The 21,969-nt window shown below is 43.6% G+C and overlaps 2 protein-coding genes across 2 annotated transcripts; one reads left to right on the plus strand and one right to left on the minus strand.

Annotated features, from left to right (window-relative positions):
* Positions 1 to 4,314: 4,314 nt before the first annotated feature.
* cinp (cyclin dependent kinase 2 interacting protein) lies at positions 4,315 to 8,629 on the plus strand. The gene is made up of 5 exons (XM_080751196.1): positions 4,315 to 4,444; positions 4,859 to 5,048; positions 6,142 to 6,271; positions 6,414 to 6,543; positions 7,155 to 8,629. Exons 1-5 carry the CDS (start codon positions 4,438 to 4,440, stop codon positions 7,355 to 7,357), a joined length of 660 nt encoding a protein of 219 aa, XP_080607322.1. The 5' UTR covers positions 4,315 to 4,437; the 3' UTR covers positions 7,358 to 8,629.
* A 35-nt stretch (positions 8,630 to 8,664) lies between these two features.
* znf839 (zinc finger protein 839) lies at positions 8,665 to 21,721 on the minus strand. The gene is made up of 10 exons (XM_080751188.1): positions 20,355 to 21,721; positions 18,332 to 19,627; positions 17,550 to 17,675; positions 16,474 to 16,596; positions 16,280 to 16,372; positions 16,026 to 16,172; positions 13,864 to 13,971; positions 13,127 to 13,205; positions 12,603 to 12,705; positions 8,665 to 12,516 (listed from the first exon to the last, which is right to left on the minus strand). The coding sequence occupies exons 1-10, from the start codon at positions 21,474 to 21,476 to the stop codon at positions 11,736 to 11,738; spliced, it is 3,978 nt and encodes a 1,325-aa protein (XP_080607314.1). The 5' UTR covers positions 21,477 to 21,721; the 3' UTR covers positions 8,665 to 11,735.
* Between the last annotated feature and the right edge of the window lie 248 nt (positions 21,722 to 21,969).

Consider the following 21,969-nt stretch of genomic DNA (forward strand, 5'->3'; position numbering starts at 1 on the left):
AAATTAGTATCAAACTGGTGGTCCTGGAAATGAAAAGGGTTGAGAATCACTGGTGTGACGTTATAGAGATGTCAACTACTCAGAGTTGTCAAAGTGAAGTAGCGTTACCTGTCTACTCAGTGGCACAAGGGCCCGGGACACCTCCAGGGGACAGTTGGACGGGTACTTGACGGTGAGACACCTCAGGTTGGGGAAGTGTCCCAGGTGATCCAGACTCTCCTCCGACCAGTTCTCCAGGGCGACGCTCCGGAGACACGGCAGCGTCGCCGCCAGGTGCTTGAGGTTCTTCCGCTTGCCGTTCCGCAGCACCGCCCCGCTGAGGTTCCGCCGGCCCAGGGTGGACCAGAACTGGCGGTTGTAGGAGGAGAACCTGCTCAGCAGCACCACGCAGAAACCCCTCCAGAGGCACGAGTATTTATCCAGCAGCTCTCTGAAGTACCTGCAGCTGCACCGCACGCTGTGCTTGTCCTCCGTGGACAGGAGGTCGAACACCTGGATGAACGGTGGAAGAGAGTATAGGGACTCAGATTAGGCCTAGAATTATTGAGTGCTTTAAACAGTGAAAAATAGCAGATATACAAGCTCACAGCGCGGCACCGAGTGCCGCGCTGCGAGCTTGTAGATCTGCTATTTTTTGAAAAAGTTGTGAAAATGTGCGCAAATCTTTGAATATATGTATTTTCAAAGCGAACGTTTGTAACTCAAATTTTGCTTCTGGGTGGTCCCTGCTACTAGATATTTTGAGATGGGGGTCCGTGGCCAAATACATATCATTTTGGGGGTCCTTCACATGAAAAGGTTTGAGAACCACTGACATAGTAGTCTCTCAAGAACAGACTAACTGAGCTCCAGTTAAGTGAAAAGGACCTTTTCTTTGACGATGGCTGTCCAGATTGCTGATATACTGTAGAAACACAGGTTTTTCAAAAAATCTTAAATACACTTATAGAATAGAATTTTTCAAAAATAGCAGATCTACAAGCTCGCAGCGCGGCACTCGGTGCCGCGCTGTAAGCTTGTATATCTGCTATTTTTCAATAGTTAAAGCATAAAATAATAATACACTATAATGTGTAGTGTACCCGTTCTAAATGGGCCATATCAGCTATTTCTGAATAGTTGAATAGGGGTTTTGTATTAAGAATATACAAATCTGCAAAGTAACTACTTTAGGCCTACCATAGTATCAAGGGCAATATACAGATTGGCCTAATCACCACCTGTCAGACTGGCCTGTCAACAGGAACACTTTCTCTTTGTGTTTACCTCCCTTCTTGTAGATATATGTTCCTCTATGTGGGCATTACTTTTCCTGTGGACCTGCCCAATGGATTTTACTTTAACCTTTGAAGTTTCTGCACCTTATCTAATCTCATACCACTATAATCACCTGCAGCTATGTAGACCTACTGATGTGTTACCACTTACTGTATGTTTAACCTCATGTAGATACTTTTTGTTCTCTTTGAAATGATTCTTTAATGTGTAAATCTGTAATAATAAAGGCGTAATAATCTCAGGCGTGTACCCTTTTTGCCCCTATACCCACTTCTTTACACCTGTAAACATTCCATTCCCATGGGCCATGAGTGACATCACAGTTCAGCCAAGACAGCGGAAGAGCGGAAGAGGAATCAGGATGGCTAGGAAGTGTTCTGGTTTCATCACTCCCTCCATAATTAAATCAGTTATTCATTCTTTGGTCTTGTCTAATTTAGAATACTGCCCTGTAATCTGGTCGTCAGCCACAAAATTGGATTTGGGAGAGTTGCAGATTGCTCAGAACAAAGCAGCCCGTTTGGCACTAGGATGTCCATACAGGACATATATGCATTATATATATGCATGAAAATCTGAACTTGCTAATGGTTGAACAGAAATTATCTGTGAGTCTGTTAATGCTACATTGTTAGCACCAATAAGCCATCTAGCTTGGCTCAACAGTTTGAAATGACTTCTGAGCATGGGTACAACACCAGAGGAGCAGTTTCTGGTAAACTAAGAAAAAAAAAAAAAATAGCACCAAAATCAAATTGTCTTAAGCTTTACTGGTATATATAGATCAATAGAACTCTGGAATGCCCTGCCAAAAAACATCTTGTCTATAATCCATAACAAGATAACTTTCAGAAAGCATATCAAGAAATATCTTGCCAAGTAACATATAACTATGCAACTTTATCTGTGTATTTTTAAATTTGACTGGACTGTTTTAATTTGATTTGTTAATTATCCTTTTTTTGTATTCATTTATTTATTTAATTTTTACTTTAATTTGTATTTTTTTAATTGTATATTTGTATTGTATTTGCCTGATTCAGGACCCCAGGAAGACTAGAGGCTCATTCGTGAGTCTCTAAAGGGGATCCTTTAATAAACATAAACATAAAACATAAACAGCCATGTGACAATAAAATTGATTCTTGAAATAATGGTAGAAGTGGTGTAAAAAGTGCAATATTTTCCTCTGACTCTGATTGAGATGTAGACTGGAGAAGTATAAATACATTATCGAAAAATAGAAATACACAGGGGGGTCTTCAACGTTTTCAGGCCAGGGACCCCCAAACTGGAGCAGGGACCCCCTACCTCGTAGGGTGGGGGTGGGGCTACAACATATATTGTATATTTATGTATAAAAGTGTGTTTCATGTGTATAAACATACCATGTTATTGTGCATTCAATACTATTCATATATTCATGCTTTTATTTTAAACATGCATGTACAAGTGGCTGTACCACTGCCATTTATAAACATACCTTATTAACTGAGAACCAATATCAATACTATCAATCCATCACTAACAATTTGTCTTCAAAAGAGACAGAATTATGTTTTATTAATATAGTAACTCTCTTGTTTAATATTCTTTTCTCCAACAATTTCGGGGACCCCCTGCAGTATCCCCGCGGACCCCCTGTCATGTGCTTATTGTAAATCGCTCTGGATTAAGAAGAGCGTCTGCTAAAATGCGTAAATTGTACTTTTTAGTAAGGTAATTTAGTAACTTTCACCACTGACCTGAACCCACACCTCCTCAGGCAGGGAGCGCTCCACCAGCGTCATGATGTCCCCCCGTAAAGCCCCTTAATCCGGTGAAATTGTGCCTTATTCTCGCAGAATGTGATTTAATAATCCTGAGGAATTTGACTTCACAGGACATGAATAGAATAGAAAGTAGATTCTGAGTAGAGACGAGTCAGACGACTCAGATTTCCCCGCTTCTCGACTCCCAGAGCCGTCTTCTCTTTCGGCTCCTGAATGCGTCATTCCCTGGTCATCACCATGGCAACCTGATAGTAAAGTCATTAACTCTTTTTCTTCATTACAGTACTGCTTCCTACATGTGTCTGCTGAGCAGCACGTCACACCGACATTGGTGACCCATCGAATTCTGTGACTCAATGGTTTACGTTTGTGTAATAATAAAACTAGAAAAATAATAATGCACATTTAGCACTTTTAAAAAACAACTGCAGAAATTGTGCGAGGAGCATAACAGTGGTTGAAAAGATACATGTGCATTGTGCAAGATTAATGAATTCATTTGACTATTATTCAATGAATCAATGAGTCAATGAATTATTAAGATGATTTTGCACTTTATTTTCTGTGAACTGTCTGCAAATAACGTATTCAATTATTCATGCAATGTGAAGACGGCGACAACTGACCAGTGGAGTCACACAATTCGATTGGTTTCACCAATGTCGGTGTAACAGCTGCAACATACGGATGTGACGCAGTTTGTCGTCACTGAAACAAAATATTTTATTCCATAACTATAATTATTCCTATATTTGGTCCAAAGTCCGTCTTGGCTCTGGTCCATAACATAGCTATAGAAGGAGAGCTCTTTCTAACGCTATGGACCAGACCTACCAATCTGACTGAAAAAGACCAGTTCAGCAACGATAGTTTATTTCTTTAGTCAAGAGACAGACAAATATACACAGAACTATTAGTTTTAGTTCTGTGTATATTTGTCTCATTGTCTGTCATGTAATCAATGTCTCTATACATTGTACAAAAGGACCCCAATGTTAACAAGCCATAGTGCTTTCTTGGGTTTAAATGCTACTAGACCTCGGGCTCCTTGTACTTTATCTGAGCTACACTGTACTGTCCTGTTCTGTGGGTTTCCTATGCGAACTTCAAAGTATTCAAACAATCACTCAATCAATGTGGTTTCCAATTGTTTCTCATACTGACCGCCAGGTGGCAGAGTCAGTTACAACATCGCTCCGAGTTCACCAGGCTCTGGAGGAGTTCACGAAGAAGATGATCCAGGAAGTTTTGGAGTGATATGGGAGGAGAGAAACGTGTTTAGAGGTTTGAAGCTATGATTTAGAGCCATATTAAACCCATATGGTTTAGAGAGAAGATCAAGTATCTGATATTAGCACAAAGCTATGATTGTGACATCACCATAACAATGCAAGGTAAGAGGCTTTGGAGCTGTCAAGAACAGCCAATCTGTTTCCAACCTGTACTGTCCTCAATTAACCAACTACAATTAAAAAAAGGAAAAAAAGTACAATGGTTCTTGAGCCATGTGGCCCATACCATAGTTCAGGAACCTACTGTATAGGCTTATGTCCGTGAAACTCAAGTAACCCCCCCCCCCCCCCCCCCCCCTGGACTAATTTCTAGTAGGCCTATGTCACTGGGACTTTCCCACAATGCATTCCCTGCTGAATGCCAAGCAGGGAGGCATTGGGTACCATTTCTTTTAGTGAGGGTCGGGATCAGGGCAGACACTGAGCCACAAGGCCACTGACTGAGCTGGTAAAAAATGTACTTTTGATCAGAAATGTTGTCCATGACTCAACAGAATAACTCTCTCTCTCTCTCAGCCCAGCCGTGTGACCCTGCAACGACTCCTTCAAGAGGAAACAGGAAGTGTTCTGCTGTGACAGGAAGTGCCAGGAAGATCAAAGACAACGCGGCTGATTGGCACAACCTGATCCTCAAATGGGAGAAACTCAACGACGAAGGCAGCACGGTTGCGACCGCCATCGTCAACCTCAGGACCACGTCTAGAGAGTAAGGTGACGTCACAGTAGACAGTAGTGTTGATATTGTCAACTGTTGTCCCCACCACCTGAAAATGAGTCGTCGGTTGTGTCTCAAATTGGTTCAGAGTGGTCAAAAACTACATATGGAATCAGACATTCTTGTATATAAAGGTTTTACCTTTTATTTCTTTAAACCCTTGAACAATTAGTTTTCATTGTATGATACAGATCATAATAGGAACTTAAATAATTCTATGTTAATTCCATTGACCCCTATCCGGAACACAATAATGGATTGATTGATCATTAAAATAAACATGCTTTGAAAATGTACGTGGCCGGGGGCACGGTGGCGCAGTGGTTAGTGCTTCGCCTCACAGCTAGAAGGTCCTGGGTTCGATTCCCACCGGGGGACGCTGTGGGTGCTGGGGGCGTGTTTCTCCCTCCGCGTCATCAGCGCCCACACCCTAGGTGGGGTCGGCGATAGGGCCTTTCTGTGTGGAGTTTGCATGTTCTCCCCGTGTCTCTTAGGGTTGATACCCTCACAAAAACATGCAGTAATCCTGGTCTCAATAATGCCTCCCCCCTGGCCAGCCGGGGCGCTTGATGGAGGGGAAAGGAACTGGTTGGAATAACGTGTTCCTTCCACGCGCTACGTCCATCCCGGGGAAATCCCCCCTGTCAGGTGAAAAGAAACAACTTAGACTACTCATGCATTGAAGGAAGCACGAGGTCAGTCCGTTGTCTCCCCAGGCTTGGCAGAGGGAGAGCAGAGCCCAGGATTACATAGGCAATTGGCACTGGGTGAAAAAGGGTTGCAAAATCCTGAGATAAAAATTATAGAAAAAGAAAATGTACGTGGCCCACTCATCTGACCACTTGACGTGGCAGCCAGTCGGATGTTGTGTTGGTCAGAGGGGTGGTTCCAGCCAAAATATGGTGATGATGTTACTTCATTATCAGGTGCTGCCTCCTAGTCCTGTCACACATGATCGACTCATCAGTATCCCAATGTTAAATGAATGAGTAAATTAATCTGCGCCTGAAATCCAATCATTCGTTATCCACTGAGCTAGTGAGTCACACACTCCCATCTCTCCTCTTTATGTCCCTTGTCCCAGCTCCCAGAAGGAGCAGCAGATGATCATGATGGAGGACCATGCCTCCTCTTCCTCCTCTTCCTCTCATCCCAGTATGGACAGACAGCTGGAGGAGCAATGTGGCCGACTAGTGGACATCGTGGACAAGATGGTGAGCCTGTTTTATATCTTATATTCTTAAACATGATGACATTAATGTCCCTCATTATAAAGTGCTGCCAAATAATTATGTCAGTTTATCAATCTACATACAGTAATATATACACCAGCGTCTGTTCATGTGAATCCCCCAGGATCATATTGTGTGTAAGATGGAGCGCTTGGTGTCCACGGTGGAGGGAGTGGTTCAGTTGGAACTGTTTCAGTTTGGACCTCAAGGCAGAACCGATCCACTGTTTCACAGCTGGCCTACTGCACGCTTTGGTAAGTGTGTGTGTGTGTACACACACACTCTCTCTCAGCTTTCCTAATGTCTCTCTCCTACGCGAGGAGCTAAATCGTCTGAGGTTTTGGACAAGGTTGACGCTCCCTTGCAGCTTGGGAGCTTTTGGCTACACCCCCTTCATGGCAGGGAACATTGAGTTTTGAGTGACATTTTCATAAAATACCAATAAGTGTTTCTTTTTTTATTTTATTTACACGTCGCCCACTTCCACTGTGCTTTCTGCGGAGACGGGCATTTAACATAGAATGACAGACAAATAAAACACAGTACTATGCAGAAAAAAAGGGGGAAAATACCAAATAAGTGTTTATTCTTTTTATTTTCACATAGCCCCCTACCACTGTGCTTTCAGCGGAGACGCCCTTGACACAAGAGGTCTCCCACTCTCCCTCTCCCCTTTGCATTGCGTGCCTAGGGGGGCATCAACCTTGTCCAAAACCTCAGCAGATTTTGCTCCTCGCCTCTCCTACACTGTCTCCCTCTCAGCTTTCCCACTGTCTGTCTCTCTTACACCGTCTGTCTCTCAGCTTTCTACTGTCCTACATAAAAATACAAAGTAACAGTAACAGCCTCTCTCTCTCATCTCCAGTGGAGGTGTCCCGCCATCTGTTTGACTCCTACAGTCAGGAGCTGAAATTAAAGCGTTCCATTCTCCAAGAAGTGGCCCACTGTGACACCTCCGACCTCTCCATGGTCCTCCTGTCCTGCTGGCTGTACCAGCCCTACATCCAGACGGACACCAGACTCACCCTGGAGTCCCTGCTGTTGGAGACGGGACACCGGCCGTTATAACAGTTTACTGGGTCTGTGCCCACTGCCCAGGGTGGGTTGGACTGTTGAACCAGCGAGGTTTTTGTGTACAAGAGCACCTCTCTGACAGTGAGTTCCTCCCTGTTAAATGTAGAGGAGATAATGAGACCAAGGTCATGAGCTGAATTCAAACCCATGATGATGTGACTGGACCTTTGCCTCAGATATTCAGTCCAACCAAACAACACAGCAGCTGATTTCTCAGGGACACTTTGGCAGTATTTAGATCAGGGGTGTCAAAAGTGTGGGCCAGGGGACTAAATTCATATTCATACTGCCCACTGCTTCATTCCTAAATTGTATTATAAACGGCCCGCCAGCACCGTCAGACAAGAATATTTTCCCAGAGTTTAATTTGTCAGGATTCCTTATTCCCTGTTGTCTCATCCTGAAGGGGTCTAAGAAAGGCTATTTTGTTGTTTGTTTTACCTTGCACGTCTGGTTACATTTGGTAATGTGAAATAAGGCTGAGTTATTTGTGTTTTGTTCAGAGCACACAAAAAGACCACCGATATTAAATATTGATGATGACTGTTAAATACATTTGTTTAAATGCGATGCATATATGTATGCGACTTTGTTATGGTCCGAAAGTACATCACATCAGGAGATTCGGCCCTTGGGTGTTTTCATATTTTCTAATGTGGCCCCTTTTGAAAAAGGTTTGGACACCCCTGATTTAGATGAACATGTGTAGGTGGAAGGAGAACTGGCGTTAAGCAGAATAAAAGTAAAGCTTACCTGTATGTCTAATGCTCATGTCAAATGAAGCAGCTTTGTTTGAATGTTGTCGCCGGGCAACACGGTAGAAGGTACAACATTGTGTTGAACTGAATCTTATTAGAGATTACTTGATACATGCATAACTAGATATTATATATCAGTCAGCTGCTCAAACACACTCTTTAGTTCTCATTTGTATTGTTACAGACCGTAGGACAATGATAGACAGTGTGAGGCTGTATCCACATGAAGCGCTTTGGAATGGATTGCATATATTTATGCCTAGTGTGCTTCCAAAGGGCACAGAGCGTTAAACATGGATGCCAGAGTTCTTGCTATTGGTCTAGCGGCAAAGATCCTGTTCCTGGGTGTGCACTGTGCACCTGCAATCAGCCTCCTCTGTATTGTTTGTTGATCTTTGCAAACCCCTCGATTCTTTTTAGACATTTTCTTCGGTCTGTCGAAAAAAGTGACTGAAGAGCAGCGCTCTTCTCCAAATGTTGAATGATTCTCTACATGAAGCATCTGGTGTGCGTCACTAAATAATGCTGGCCACATCGCTGAAACGTATGGTTGTGGGAAGAGGAGCACTCCTTGCGCATCTTTACAATAGATGCTTGGGATAAAGGTGCTGCAAGTCAAAAAATGCTTTCGGTGGACACTGATAGTAGGGAAGCTGATGACCATAGGACGGCTGATAGACACACAGTTGGGAAGCTGACATGGAGAGAGCTCTGGTGGGATTTGACCATAATATAGACCGATATGAAATGATGTGCTGTCATGTGGTTTCTCAGTTTCTTTATTGAGGGAACATGAGTAGAACTGTACAGTCCAGCTTATGAAACGTACTGCATTCAGCGATCCAACAGAAAACGACACGTAAAAATCAATAAAATCGCATCCCTCCTATGTTTTTGTTTTGACTTTCCATCTTTACATGTTTCCTGCAGTTACAAACCTAGCTTTACGTTCAGAAAATGTTACGCCAGGATTTCTCTTTTTTTTTATAAAAATGAATAATAAAATAGTGCAACTTCTTTTTCCTTGTTTTTGTTTTTTTAAACTTCCTTTTCGTATTTATCTACATATAAACATATCACAACCGACTAAGTACTGTTTTGTTTATCCGGTAAAGGGAGGGTCAATTCCTAAATATGAAAACACATTGAAAAAACAAAGTTTTACAAATATACAAAGAATATACGCCATAAAAACCACCAAGTTCAGTGAACAATTTGAAGCAAAGGATCATGGGAGATTTTCCTGGCGTACTAGTTCTCATCCCTCATTCCCTGGTGGAGTGTATGTGTCTGTACATAATGGTTTGTGGTTTCAAACCATTCATGGATGTAATTTATTTTGATATACAATCATACTAAATTCTATTCATGTTAGATATTTAAGAACAGAAAACTAAAAGGTACTTGTTGCCATTTGTCTTTGGATGGCTGTCCTGTCCCTCCGCGACAACGTTCATTAATTAAGACTTTGAAATAACTCGGGAGTCGTTCCATCTCGTGTCAGAAACCTCTTGTTCAATTTTTGATCATGTACAGATTTCCAAGCACTTGCTGTAGCAACTGAGACCTACACACAAACACACACCCCTGGAACAAACAAGTCTGGAACTGAGGATTTCACAAACACACTTTCACTATTTGACAAGCCAAGCGACATAAACATTAACCAGTATGTGTAGAGGTTCAGGGTAGAGAGGAAGCCGACAGGCAAGGGTTATAAGAGCCATGAGCAAAACAAACTATATACCGAACAGCTGTATTATCCTTTAACTGCTTCTCGGATACAATCGATAACATTCAACTTAGACACAATACTACCCTACAAAGCCGGACACGTCAACTACCTGCCTTGTGAAACTAGGAGTTCCGAAATGTCATTGAAATATAGCACAGTTGCTGCTAGTGCTGTATGTCCTTGTAAGACATAAACGGGACCAATGGGGTTGGGTTTGGTCAGAGCAGAAATGTCTGGTTAATTATGTTTGGAGCAGAGGTCAGAGTTTGCACAGATTAGGAAACTAATCTGGGAAACATGGGAAGCTTCAAGCTTAATCACAATCCCGATACATCCTTCGTGTGCCATATGTGGCATTATTTACCACTACAAAAACAAAGCCAAGACAACTTAGAAGAAGCAGGCTAGTTTGTTGCCATGGTGACCAGGAGGTCAACTCCATTCTTTGAGCTGCTCTGAAAGCAATAACTATGACATGACATATACAGAGACTGTCAGCACTGGCCGTACACGTTAAGACTGGAAGCATGAACCAGGCTTTAGAGTAACATCACACCTCCTGAACCCAGCTCTGACTCCAAACAAACTGACCACAGCACAAACCCTAACTGTAAGACAAACACTGTCCAGCCCTAACCCTTACCCATGACCTTATCTTAACCCTTGGTCCAACTTTGAACCTAAACGGTAAAACTGACATAGCACAATATGAACCATAACCTGAGCCTGTAGGCAATATGTAACAAACTGATCGTCCTCTATAGCCCAATAACTAATATACTATACTAAAGCTGATGGGATTGTTGAAAAGCTGATAATTGTTTTCAACTTCAATAAAGATGCACTTGAGAATCTGAAAGTCTGCCCAGCTTGTTGTTCTAAAAACGGAAAGATTTCGTTTTTCTAGAGATGTGTAAAATCAATGAAATGATAAAATAAAAGGGAAAAAAAAATAAAAAAAACTTTTCTGCCTCAATGTAAAACACAACTTCAGTCTCCACAGACTTCTGGTAAAAACTGGTCCATACATAAAGTGATTCATCATTTATATACATGTACTTCTCCACAGAGTAGAGAGAGAGAGGTGATCATATGTCGTCTCGGAAATATTTCAGGTCCAATGGTGGAAACATTTACTGGTTTAACTGTAGTTCATATGGGATCTGAAACGTAACTGATGACGTTTAAAAACATGCAAGTACTTTCTGCTGTTGGCTCTTGCAGGGTAGTGTGTTCGTATGTGTGTGGCTTGTGTATACTTGAGTGAGCATCGGTGTGTTAAAGCGCAACTTCGGCCAATTCTAATCGAGCTCAATTGTGAGAAGGATGTGAAAATCGGACACTTTGTTGTGTGTTGCGTCAACTCAAGGATCTATGTAAAACATGTTGTTTGGTGTTGGCTGACGTAGACATTTTGCAGAGCAGCTGCTCTTTAAAATACTGTAGTATGTATGGGTTCATTTATGCTTGTGTATTATGTATCTGTATGCGCGCACGTGTCACACACAGTATATAGACACACTCACACACGTGTGTATACTATTTATCAATGTATACACACAAATTACAGTATATATGTATATACAATGTACATATACATGCATACACAAAACACACGTGTATGTATGTATATATACACATTTTTATATACATATGCACAGTTATATACAGTATATATGGGTGTGTCTGTGTGACTTTTTTTGTATGTCTGTATTGCCTAATTTATGCTCTGTCATATAACAGTGTCATGCACCAAGAATACAGATCTATACGTTTACAACGTGTCGTGTATGCGCTGCGTTGTGTTCTTATTGATCTGCTATTTTCGGTGTGCGGCGCCGCCATACAACGAAGTGTAAATTCAGGTTCAAGTCCATGTCTATTGCGTCTTCTCTCCCTCCGCTGCTGCGGCCTCGATGCCCAGTAGGGCATGCACGGCCTCCAGGGGGACTCCCTCAGGAGTCCTGATGTGCATGGTGGTGCCGTCCGGCCCGTTCACCACCACTACCCTGTCCGTGCCCCCCCTGCCCTCCCCCTCCACGTGCATGGTCAGTCCTTCCGTCTGGATGTAGATCTCTTGGCCCTCGCAGGCCACTGTAGCGCCCACTGTGCCCGAGGACGGTGTGCTCTGCTGGGGCAGTGGTGTGGAGGTGGAGGTGGTGGTCGCAGCCGGCTTCTTTGGAGAAGAGATGGGTGGAGTTGCGGTTGACTTCTGGGCTGCGGCGGTGGTGGTGGTGGTGGTGTTTTGTGTAGCTGGGTCTTGAACTGACAGCCCCGTGTTCGGTTGCTGGGTCGATTCTCCCTTAGTAGACTCTTGCTTGCTCGCTGACGGGTTGGGATTTGAACTCAGAGCCTTCTCCAGCTCCTTCATCTCGGCTGCGATGTCGCTGCTACTCAGAGCCTGGTCCTCCACGCTCAGCAGGGGATCTGAGACCACGCCCTGCCCAGCCTGCAGAGGACCTCCCTGGGCATCGGTCTCCATGGGCTCTGCCTCTCCCACTGAAGGCTGCTGGGTCAGGTTGTTAGGGGCGGTATCCTGGGTCAGGTTGCTTTTTGGAGCTGAGACCTGGGAGACTTCCATGGGTGAGGCTATCGATGTGGGAGGCGTGTGGGTGGAGTTCTGTGGCTGGGTGGTGTTGGTGGCCGTGGCTGTGGAGGAGCTAGAAGCAGAAAAAGAAGGATCAGTGATTTAATGACACTGTGTGTTCATGTCCTGTTTACAGTGTGTGTGAGATGATGAAAGTACCTGACTGTGTTGGAGGTGGTAGTGGGGGAGAGGGTTTTGGATCCAGATGGTCCAGAACTTGACTTCAGGGTGGTAGAGGTCACAGTGGTTGTGGGACCACCGACTTTGGGTGGGAAGAGAACAGAATAAGAAGTTTGTCATTTGACGATTCAAGTAAAATTCATCTTGTAACATACAGGGTGACGTGTTGCACTAGTATATTGTAAAGTAGTTTTACATTTCTTATATTAAACCATGTGCTCCAGCAAATGGACTGGTGAATTACGCAGGTATCAGTCATTTAAATGTACATTTTAAGGGCATATTAATATGGGTTAGAATTAAATATAAGAATAGCATATGAGTGTGTGTGTGTGTGTGTGTGTGTGTGAGACGTGGTGGTTTTCACATAAAACATAGAAATAGAAATAAATAAAATAGAGAAAAAGAAATGTCATATAAAAGAAAACTGCACTACATTTAGCTCTGTTTAAATCTTGGAAATAGAAAACACATTGCAAAGCGTTCTTTCCAGAAGCTCATACCTTTCTCTATCCCGTTGAGGTGAATGGGAACACTGTTCTCCATTTTAAACCTTTTAGAAGGAGGCAGCATCTTGGAGTTCTAAAAAACAAAACAATTAGAAATGTCAAATTATTTTTGTGCTCTTCTGCATCTGCACCGGATTTCAATGCAGATGTAACTTACATAGGGATGGGCAATATGGAAAAAATATAATCACAATATTTTTCCAAGCTGTATCCCAATACATGATCTCATCACGATTCTTTTTCATGGTTCTTTTATGGTTATTTTTTCAAGTTACTTAACAGTTCAACCACCTACAAGGTAACAAAAACTAAAATAAAAAAGGAGTAAAAGACCATTTAGAACAAAATGCAGGTTTTAATGAATTCTGCAATGAATCTCTGTGTATTAACATTCAGGAATTTTTATATGGCTCCCTCATTGTACCACAATATACGGTGGAGACATTGTATGACCTCAACGATTTATCACCAAATCGCCCACCCCTAAACTCACACAATACCAGACTCACAGGTTTGTAGTAATACAGTGTGTGATGATAAAATATATTGAAAAAATTAGAGTAATGCATATAACTAAGGTTCTATGAATTCTGGTAGGTATGAAATAGAAATCAATATTGATTTGTATAGTCTTCAATTTCTTGTCAAATGAACCACTACCAATCAGTTTAATCATTTGCAAACCCGGTCAGTAAAACACAGCGTTATTGCAAATAATAGTTGTTGTTTACCTCCATGTAGCGGACATTCTTGGTTGCCATGTTTGTTGAGCTCTGAGGAGTTCCAGGAACAACTTTCAGCTTGTTCACCTCATCAAAGATCCCCAGAGATTTGGCAACCTAGACACAACCAACATGTTAGAAGTGAACCATGTTAGAAGTGATATTATACTCAAAAGTAATGTGTTTTCTAGTAGCACACTGGTTCTCAACATCTGGTTTGGTGGACCACCAGGGGTCCAAATGGAACTTCACAGGCGGGTCTGTAACTCAGTGTCAGCCCTGCCAACCTTGGGATTTTCTGTTGAGTACCATTATCCACACGTAATTTTGGGGGTTCCCACAAGCCTTTTTGGGTTGGACCTTTTACAGTTATGTTAAAGACATTTCACACCAGAAATGTAGTACATTGCTAGCCTCGCAACAGCCAGACTCTCCAAAAGGAGAGTCTGGGAGTTCTCCACAGACGATGCATTACGCAATGACGTCGTTACTCACTTTGACTGACAGGTCCATTCAGTAGTCATCAGCGCATCAAAACATCGTCGGGAGAACATCAAATACGTCTTTTTCAGACAGAAATTCCAAAGGTGCAAACTGTTGTTCGTTTTTAAGTTATGAGATGCCTTTGATTTCAGATAAAACTTCGCTTAATGCAGCTTTTATTTGCGATTTGTGAACTCGCATCGGACATGGGGTCCGCCATGTTTGTTTACTAAATGCGAGAGCTGTAGCAGCCGCTCGACCAATCAGGAGCGGTGTGAGGCGGGTTCGCTCGAAATACAGCCTTTTGATTGGAAATTGAGAAACTATTTCTCATAAAGAGGCTCGATGGGAGGGACACCAGACCGAGAAAGGAAGCACATTGGTGATGACGTAACTCGGGATGGCTTGCGAGGCTAGTACATTGCATGCCTTACACTAATGGAGGCTAGATGTTATAATAACTTAAAAATGTCCATTTGGTCTGGGGGAAATGTTGTATTACCAGGCAATACTTGCTTGAAAAGTTGCCATGGCAATACTGTAGATAAATCTTGACTTTATGAATTAAAATACGTCAAAAATAATCATGCTATTCAACATATAAATTGTGTAAAATCATGTGGTTTGGTATATTGTGTAGAAAAGAAACAGAGGTCACACAACTTGCAGCCACGATGAATTAAACCTTTTTTTGTATATTGTAACATAGCTTTTCATTGTCAAGTATTCACATAAACATGTGTCTTTGTTTAATTGAGTAGCCTAAATAAAACCACATTTCTGTGCATGACTTACATGTCTTACTTATTTAAGTGCACACAAAACAAGTATTCAACTGATGTAGGTTTCTATTCCATTAATTAATTGATATATTCATTGTGTATAAATTGATATATAGCTTAGTCTGTATATTCATTCATATAGGCTACTCAATGTTCATAGACCATACATGTATTGTATATTCATTCATATGCTACTCAATGTTGATAGACCATAGATGTATTCATACAGGCATACTTTGCAAAGGTGATAGATAATTCAGTCACTGTATATATATTTTTTTACTACATATTCACTACAGAAAGAAAGTGGAAATATCCAGCTCAGTATTTTAGCATGAATCATGGCTTCATTGTACTTGTATGACCGGGGTCACTCAGAGAACATACTGTAATTCCGACCTGTTGCTCGCCGTACAACACCATCGTGTGACGAAACATAAACTTGTTTATACACAACAAGCAGTCGTGGAGAGGAGACTTCTTAACTTTACCGAACATATTTAGCAATGTTTCATAACATTACGGTCACATTTTAAGAGGTACTTAGTTATTATTACTCTCCTGTGTGCAGTGTCCGTATGTATCCTATTTCCCTCTAGGCTCTGTGGTCAGTGCGACACCGACATGCGTGCCATTTTTCACGGTCTGTGAGTTTTACAGCTGATCAGCTGAGGGGAGGGGCAGGCACTAGGCAGGCGCTTTCATCATCACTCAGCTAAACTCCTGCGGCGGCGGCGAGCTTACTTGGATTTATGCAGAATGTAGCATATTTTTGGTTTGTTTAATTGTTACACCGCACGCATCAATCCCCTGAAATTGTGTCGTCATTGGGCATTTCGTACCTGCGTACCGAGAAGAATTGAACTGAAGAGAACAAAACAAAAATATTCTAATAGAAAGTCTCACCTCTATATTCCGGACCTCCAGGGCATCTCCAGTCCTCTGTGGGTTGGTGATGTATTCCTGGGCCAGCTTCCTCACCTGGCCCTGCAGGGTCTCAAACTCACGGTACATCTCTGGGAAGTGAGCCCTAGCAGGACGACCTTTCTCTACCTGGAGGGTAGACGGATAGTTTGGGGACAGAGACATCAGCTTAGAGAGAGAGAGGGACAGAGAGAGAGAGAGAGAGAAGAGGTAACAGGGTTGTGTTTGTGTGTTACCTTGGCCAGCAGCAGGTCCCAGAGTGATAAAGCCTTGGACAGACGAGGAAGAACCGCATCTACAAGCTCCTCATCGTCACACTGATCTATCAACTTTACACACACACACACACACAATTACAATTATAACATAAAACAAAAACATCTATAAATTCATTAAAAAATAACATGGTTGATGAGGTATGTTTCTTTACATCGTCAAGTCTCTCTCTCCTCCTCTCTGCCTGTAGTTCTGCGGATGCCCTTGTTGTGCCCCCTTGCTTTGGAGGTCTGCCTGGCCCTCTACGCCCTCGTCTGCCTGGATGGCCAACCACCACCTTAATAATAAAAATAATATGACTCATGTCAAGATATGTACTACACACAGTCAATATTGATTCATTTGTCTGATACTGGGTTGCAACCTTAGTAGGGGTGAAATTAATCAAATAACTAATTAGACAGATAATTTATCAAATTACATTTTAGTGATCCAATGATCATGTAAAGAAATCTAATATGTGATATTTACAAAATGAATTGAAAAAATTCAAAATGAAATGTTTGTTCCATATTATACAATGAAGTTATTTTTATGACTGGCATTGACTACGGAGTCAACATGATTTCTGGATAACTTACAGTACGAGGAGTTGACTACTGCTTACTATACAGTAAATACAATGGAATTTTGTACAAATCGATGCATGTTTCAGTTTATTAATAAACATGTTAATGTTTTACTTTACTTTTTTAACTTCTAAACATTAACTTGATAAAAGTGCAACAATATACAAAACCAGCTGAACATCAGAAAGTACATGCAGGTAGAATCATTTATCAGAGATGCCATGGATGTGCTGACTGTACGAGTACGTCTGTTTCACCACACCAGCAGTTCTGCTGCCCAGTACAGGTTTAGTATGATCCAATAAGGTTACGTGTAGGACCCAATACATGTACAGTAGGACCCAGGACGGTATAGCTTAAATGGTTAAAACGTGTCTAGTATCATAATGTTTATTGTATATTGAGATGCATATGGAATCGGTCCCACCGGGTGAGATGCATGCCCCTAGTCAGTGATTACAGTAAGCACTTTGCATGCATCTTGAGCTGAGCCGCACTGTGGCTTGATTGAAATTGATGCATTCAAGTTAGTCAAGTATAAATGGATGTCTACTTAAGCCACATTTTGACACTGCTGCAGCTGACTGGCTGCACTAAATAATGTTATATCATTGACCTAAAGAAAGTATGTATATATGGGCTCACAATACATTGTACCCACCTTAGGAGGGGGACCTCTACCACGACCTCTGCCCCGACCCCTGCCTCTGCCCCGACCCCTGGGCCTGCCGGGACCCCTGGGTTGGACTCTCAACCCTGCTGCTGCAGCTGATATGATCTCCTCATCCTGGTCGAGAGAAAAGAGTGGGAACAGGGAATAAACCAAAGCAGGGATGCAACAGTTAAATCAAACTAACTGAATAGAATGTTGGTTTTGCTAGTGCAAGTTACGCGAGTGGGTAAAATCTCGATATTTCTACAGCCCATTTGTTCGACAAAGGGTTAGGGTTATGTTTAGGCATAGTTTTAATGAGGTTAGGTTTAGTAGCATTCACAAGGTTAGCATTCACCAGCATCCTCAGGTCAGCATTCACCAGTGTCGAACTAATGGGACGTCGAACAAACGTAGAACTCACACACAAGTGTATATGGTGTGTGATATGAAATGTAAGCTTAGCATATAAACACAATGATTGTTAACATCATTGACTGTCTTCCAGCCCTTCTGGAGAAATTAAACTGTTCAGTTGCTCATCACTTCAGCTTTGCCATCAAGTGTAATAGGGCTGCAACAGTTAATCGGACTAATCAATTTAGTTTATTATTAAGAATATTGAAAAAGTAATCAATAGAATAATGACTAAGAAAATAATTGACAGTTGCAGTCCTAAACCACAGGTCAAGTTCTTCTTGTAATTTCATTGTCTATGTCAAACAGTCAGCCAAACAGCCATCCATCCAATCAGTGTGTTGGCATGATATGAGTGGAGAACATGGTCTTACTTTGTCCAGCGAGGTATCTGATGATGTTTTACTGGTAACCTTTTCTGTCTCAAGACTGCCTGTCTGTTTCTTCTCTCCACCTTCCTCCTTCATCGCCACCTCCTCTCCACCTTCTCCAGGGGAGGTGGGTGTGGTTGGGGGTTCGGGGTCCCCATGGGTGGGGTTAAGTTTGTAGTGTCTATTCAGACTCTTGCGGCCAATATAGCACTTGTCACAGGTCTGACACTTGAACGACCGCGACTTACGAGAGGAGGTTGATGAGGAGGAAGAGGTGGGGTCACTCACTTTCTTCTTTCCGCCCTCGCCCTCCTCTTCCTCCATGCTCATTTCAGAGTAGTCGTCAGAGTCGGACTGGTGGCTCTCTGCCAGGTCTTCATTCTTTATGAACTTGAAGTCCCTGGCTTTGTGTTTAGGGGGACGAGACACACGCCCTGACCTCGTCTGCACCTTCAGTGGCTTTTTCTCCCTCGCTTTTGCCTTCTCTTTTTTCTTTACTACTTTCCCCACTGGTGCGGACTGTTCGCCGGCCACCTTTGTGGTGGAACTGGTTGCCTTTGTGGCGGAACTGGTTGCCTTTGTAACTGCGGAATCAGCTGTGCCCGTGGCTGCGGCACCGGCGGTCTTAACAGGGGCCTTAACGGGAGTCTTAACAGGGGCCTTAACGGGAGTCTTAACAAGAGTTTTAACGGGGGTCTTAACCACAGTCTTAACGGGAGTGACAGTCTTAACAGGAGTCTTAACGAGAGTCTTAACGAGAGTCTTAACAGGAGTCTTAACGGGAGTCTTAGCAGGAGTATTAACAACTTTTGTGGTGCTCGATAGCGCAGTGCTGTTAGCCGGGGTTGCCGTTGCTGGCTTGACAACAGGCACGGTGACTGTTTTAACAGGTTGAGACGCCTGAATGCGAACTGGTGACGTTACAGTTTTCTGAATGTTAGCGGGTGTAGCGAGTGTAGCAGACGTCTGTACAGTCACCGCGGCTCCACTCTGCTGACCCGCTAGCTTCTGGACCATCGGGACCAGGGAACCGACCACAGGGGCAGTGCTTTGTAAGAGCAGCTGGATGGGTGGGTCCCCGGGATTCCCTTGCAGGAAGAACTGTTGGCCCTGCTGGCCTACCATTGGCTGGAGGGTGATGATCTGTGTGCTGCCTAGACCACCATTGGCCGAGACCTTGACCTGTGGCTGTCCGACGACCAGGGGCTTTGTCTGGGCGGGGAGGGTGATGGTGGTTACACCCCCTGCCTTTACTTCCTGTTTGGCTGGGGCCTGGAGCTGGATTCTGATTGGCTCAGGCTGAGAGAGAGAGTAAATTAGTTCAGTGTACAAAATGCTTTATAAAAATATAAATAAAAAACAGCAGAAAAGTACTGAACTTCAACAAGTGCCAAAATTAGGGGTTCTATCCACAAGTTTCCGCGGGAGTTTACTGGAGACCATCGGGACCAAACTTCCGGGTTTAACAGCAGACATACAAGCTCACGTCGCGTCGCAGATGCAACCCGTTGTGAGCTTGTAAATCGGCGCCGGAAGCTCGGTGCAGACGTCTGCGCAATGCACTATGGGGCGTTGGAAACTCGTGGATACCCTGTGTAGTTCTTCAGAGCAAAGGAGTGAACAGGTTGCATGGGCAGGGTTTCCCGTTTTGAATTAAGAATACATACAGATACTGTTGACCTAATTACCCTGCCTGATAATGATCAATAGCAGCCACAACTATGGAGATTTTTAAAAACTCATTTAGACCTGAGGCTGGTTGTAAAAAGGCCTTCTAAATTCTGACTTAAGTTTTCTGAAGAACTTCAAATATATATTCAAAAAGGTTGCTATATACTGTACATAGCAACGTTGCTATATACTGTATATAGCAACAACTACCCCAAAATGGGTTCCCAGATTGAAAGGTATTACGTAGCCTATAGGGGTTCCTGTAGTGTGCATGTCCTGACTCTACACTTGTACATTTACAGTACTACTGTGTACTACTATTCCTTCAATAGGCTACTTGCCTACTACATCTTACCTTTTTCTGAACAACACGCATTGGTGTGCTGCCCTGCCCCTTTGCCACTTTCTTCAGTGGTACTGGGGTGCTCTGTGGCTTGGGACTTCCAGACACCTCAGTGGCAGCGCGTACTGTCACAAACCCACTGGCATCCACAGTTGCCACAACCTGGCTTTCCCCTGGTTTTGCTGCTGCTTGGCTCTGCTGAGTGACTTGAACTATGGACACTTGTTGTGGTTGTTGGGATTTGGTGATTTGAGCAGACTGCTGCTGTTGTTGTTGTTGTGACTTGGTGACTTGAACTATGGACGTCTGCTGCTGCGACTGTGGCTGGGACTTGGTGACTTGGGCAACAGATGCCTGTTGTTGTGGCTGTAACTTAGGGACTTGGACTAAGGTCGTCTGCTGTGGTAGCGGGGGCTTGGGGACCTGGACCATGGATGTCTGCGGTTGTTGCAGGGGCTTGGGGACCTGGACCATGGACGTCTGCGGTTGTTGCGGGGACTTCGTCGTTGTGACCTGGACTGTGGACGTCTGCTGATGTTGGGACTTGGTGACTTGGTCTATGACCTGTTGGAGCTCGCTGGGGGCCAGCGTGGCGTTGGGAAGGAACTGAGCCCCGGCGGGGATGGTCTTGACCACCTGGTTCTGCTCAAAGAGACGGGCGGCCTCGGTGTCGGAGACCTGCACGATCTGCTGCTTGGCCAGCTGCTCCAGCAGAGCATGCTGCTCCTCGGGGGTCAGTCCGGAGCCCTCCACCAGGCTGCCGTCCGGCTGCACGTAGATGATGGTGGTGTTGGACAGGTCGGCGTTGATGTACTCGGCCCCCGACGACGTGCCGACGTATATGTTCTGATCGCCGCCGCCGCCTCCTTCAACGATCTGTGTGACGACCTGACACTCTCCCTCGCCTCCTTTGGCCGAGCAGCTCTGTAGGAAGTCCGCCAGCCCCTGGTAGACTGTCACGTCCTGGTGGCTGCTGGTCACGGTGGCCTCCGGACCCGCCGCCGCCGCTGCGGCCTCGTTTTCGGACGTTAGTCCCGAAACACATTGAACCTGTGTCACACTGACCGCGTCCCCCGCCACCACTGTTGTCATATTTGACGTGTTGACGGTCGTTTCATCCCCGTTGTCCGCCATTTTGGCAAGTCTGTATGTGTGTGTGTGTGTATGTGGAAGAAGCTAGCTACTGTTAGCCGTAGCTAAGCTAAAATATTTTTCATGCAGTGACTCGAGCCACTCGGCGGGATTATTTTTATTTTTTTTAATCCTTGACAAAAACAAATATCTTTCAACCGCAATTTCCTTGAAAATGTAACCGCAAAAAAACTATAAAATGTATCGCGCGAGAAAAATATATTAACCGCTGCAGTTAATAAGCGCGAAAAAAGGTAACGGTTCACGATGTATTTTTTTTACTAGCATAGCATTTTCTCCCAGCAGCGTCCGGGTCTTGATAAGTTGTGGAGTGGAGTTCAAACTGGAATGGAGCTTCATAAAATAAACACGCACTTCAACGTAATGATGAGCTCGAGCTGGACTCACCCCGTTTCAAAATCCTCACTCCTGGTTTTAGCGGAACCCAGTGACGGCTTTTCCGGTTCCTGTCATTAATGCAAAAACATTTGACCGA

The sequence above is a fragment of the Nannobrachium achirus genome, assembly GCF_963921795.1.
Source record: "Nannobrachium achirus genome assembly, chromosome: 20".
NCBI lineage: Eukaryota > Metazoa > Chordata > Actinopteri > Myctophiformes > Myctophidae > Nannobrachium > Nannobrachium achirus.

What these genes read in the sequence shown, in the direction of transcription:
- cinp (XM_080751196.1), top strand. An exon ending in CTCAGGACCACGTCTAGAGA is followed by an intron (nt 5,049 to 6,141) that starts GTAAGGTGACGT and finishes CCCTTGTCCCAG; the next exon opens with CTCCCAGAAGGAGCAGCAGA. An exon ending in CTGGCCTACTGCACGCTTTG is followed by an intron (nt 6,544 to 7,154) that starts GTAAGTGTGTGT and finishes TCTCATCTCCAG; the next exon opens with TGGAGGTGTCCCGCCATCTG.
- znf839 (XM_080751188.1), bottom strand. Translation starts at nt 21,476, where the DNA reads ATGGCGGACAACGGGGATGAAACGACCGTCAACACGTCAAATATGACA. An exon ending in GGAGAGAGAGACTTGACGAT is followed by an intron (nt 16,373 to 16,473) that starts GTAAAGAAACAT and finishes GTGTGTGTAAAG; the next exon opens with TTGATAGATCAGTGTGACGA. An exon ending in GGGACCTGCTGCTGGCCAAG is followed by an intron (nt 16,173 to 16,279) that starts GTAACACACAAA and finishes TCTACCCTCCAG; the next exon opens with GTAGAGAAAGGTCGTCCTGC.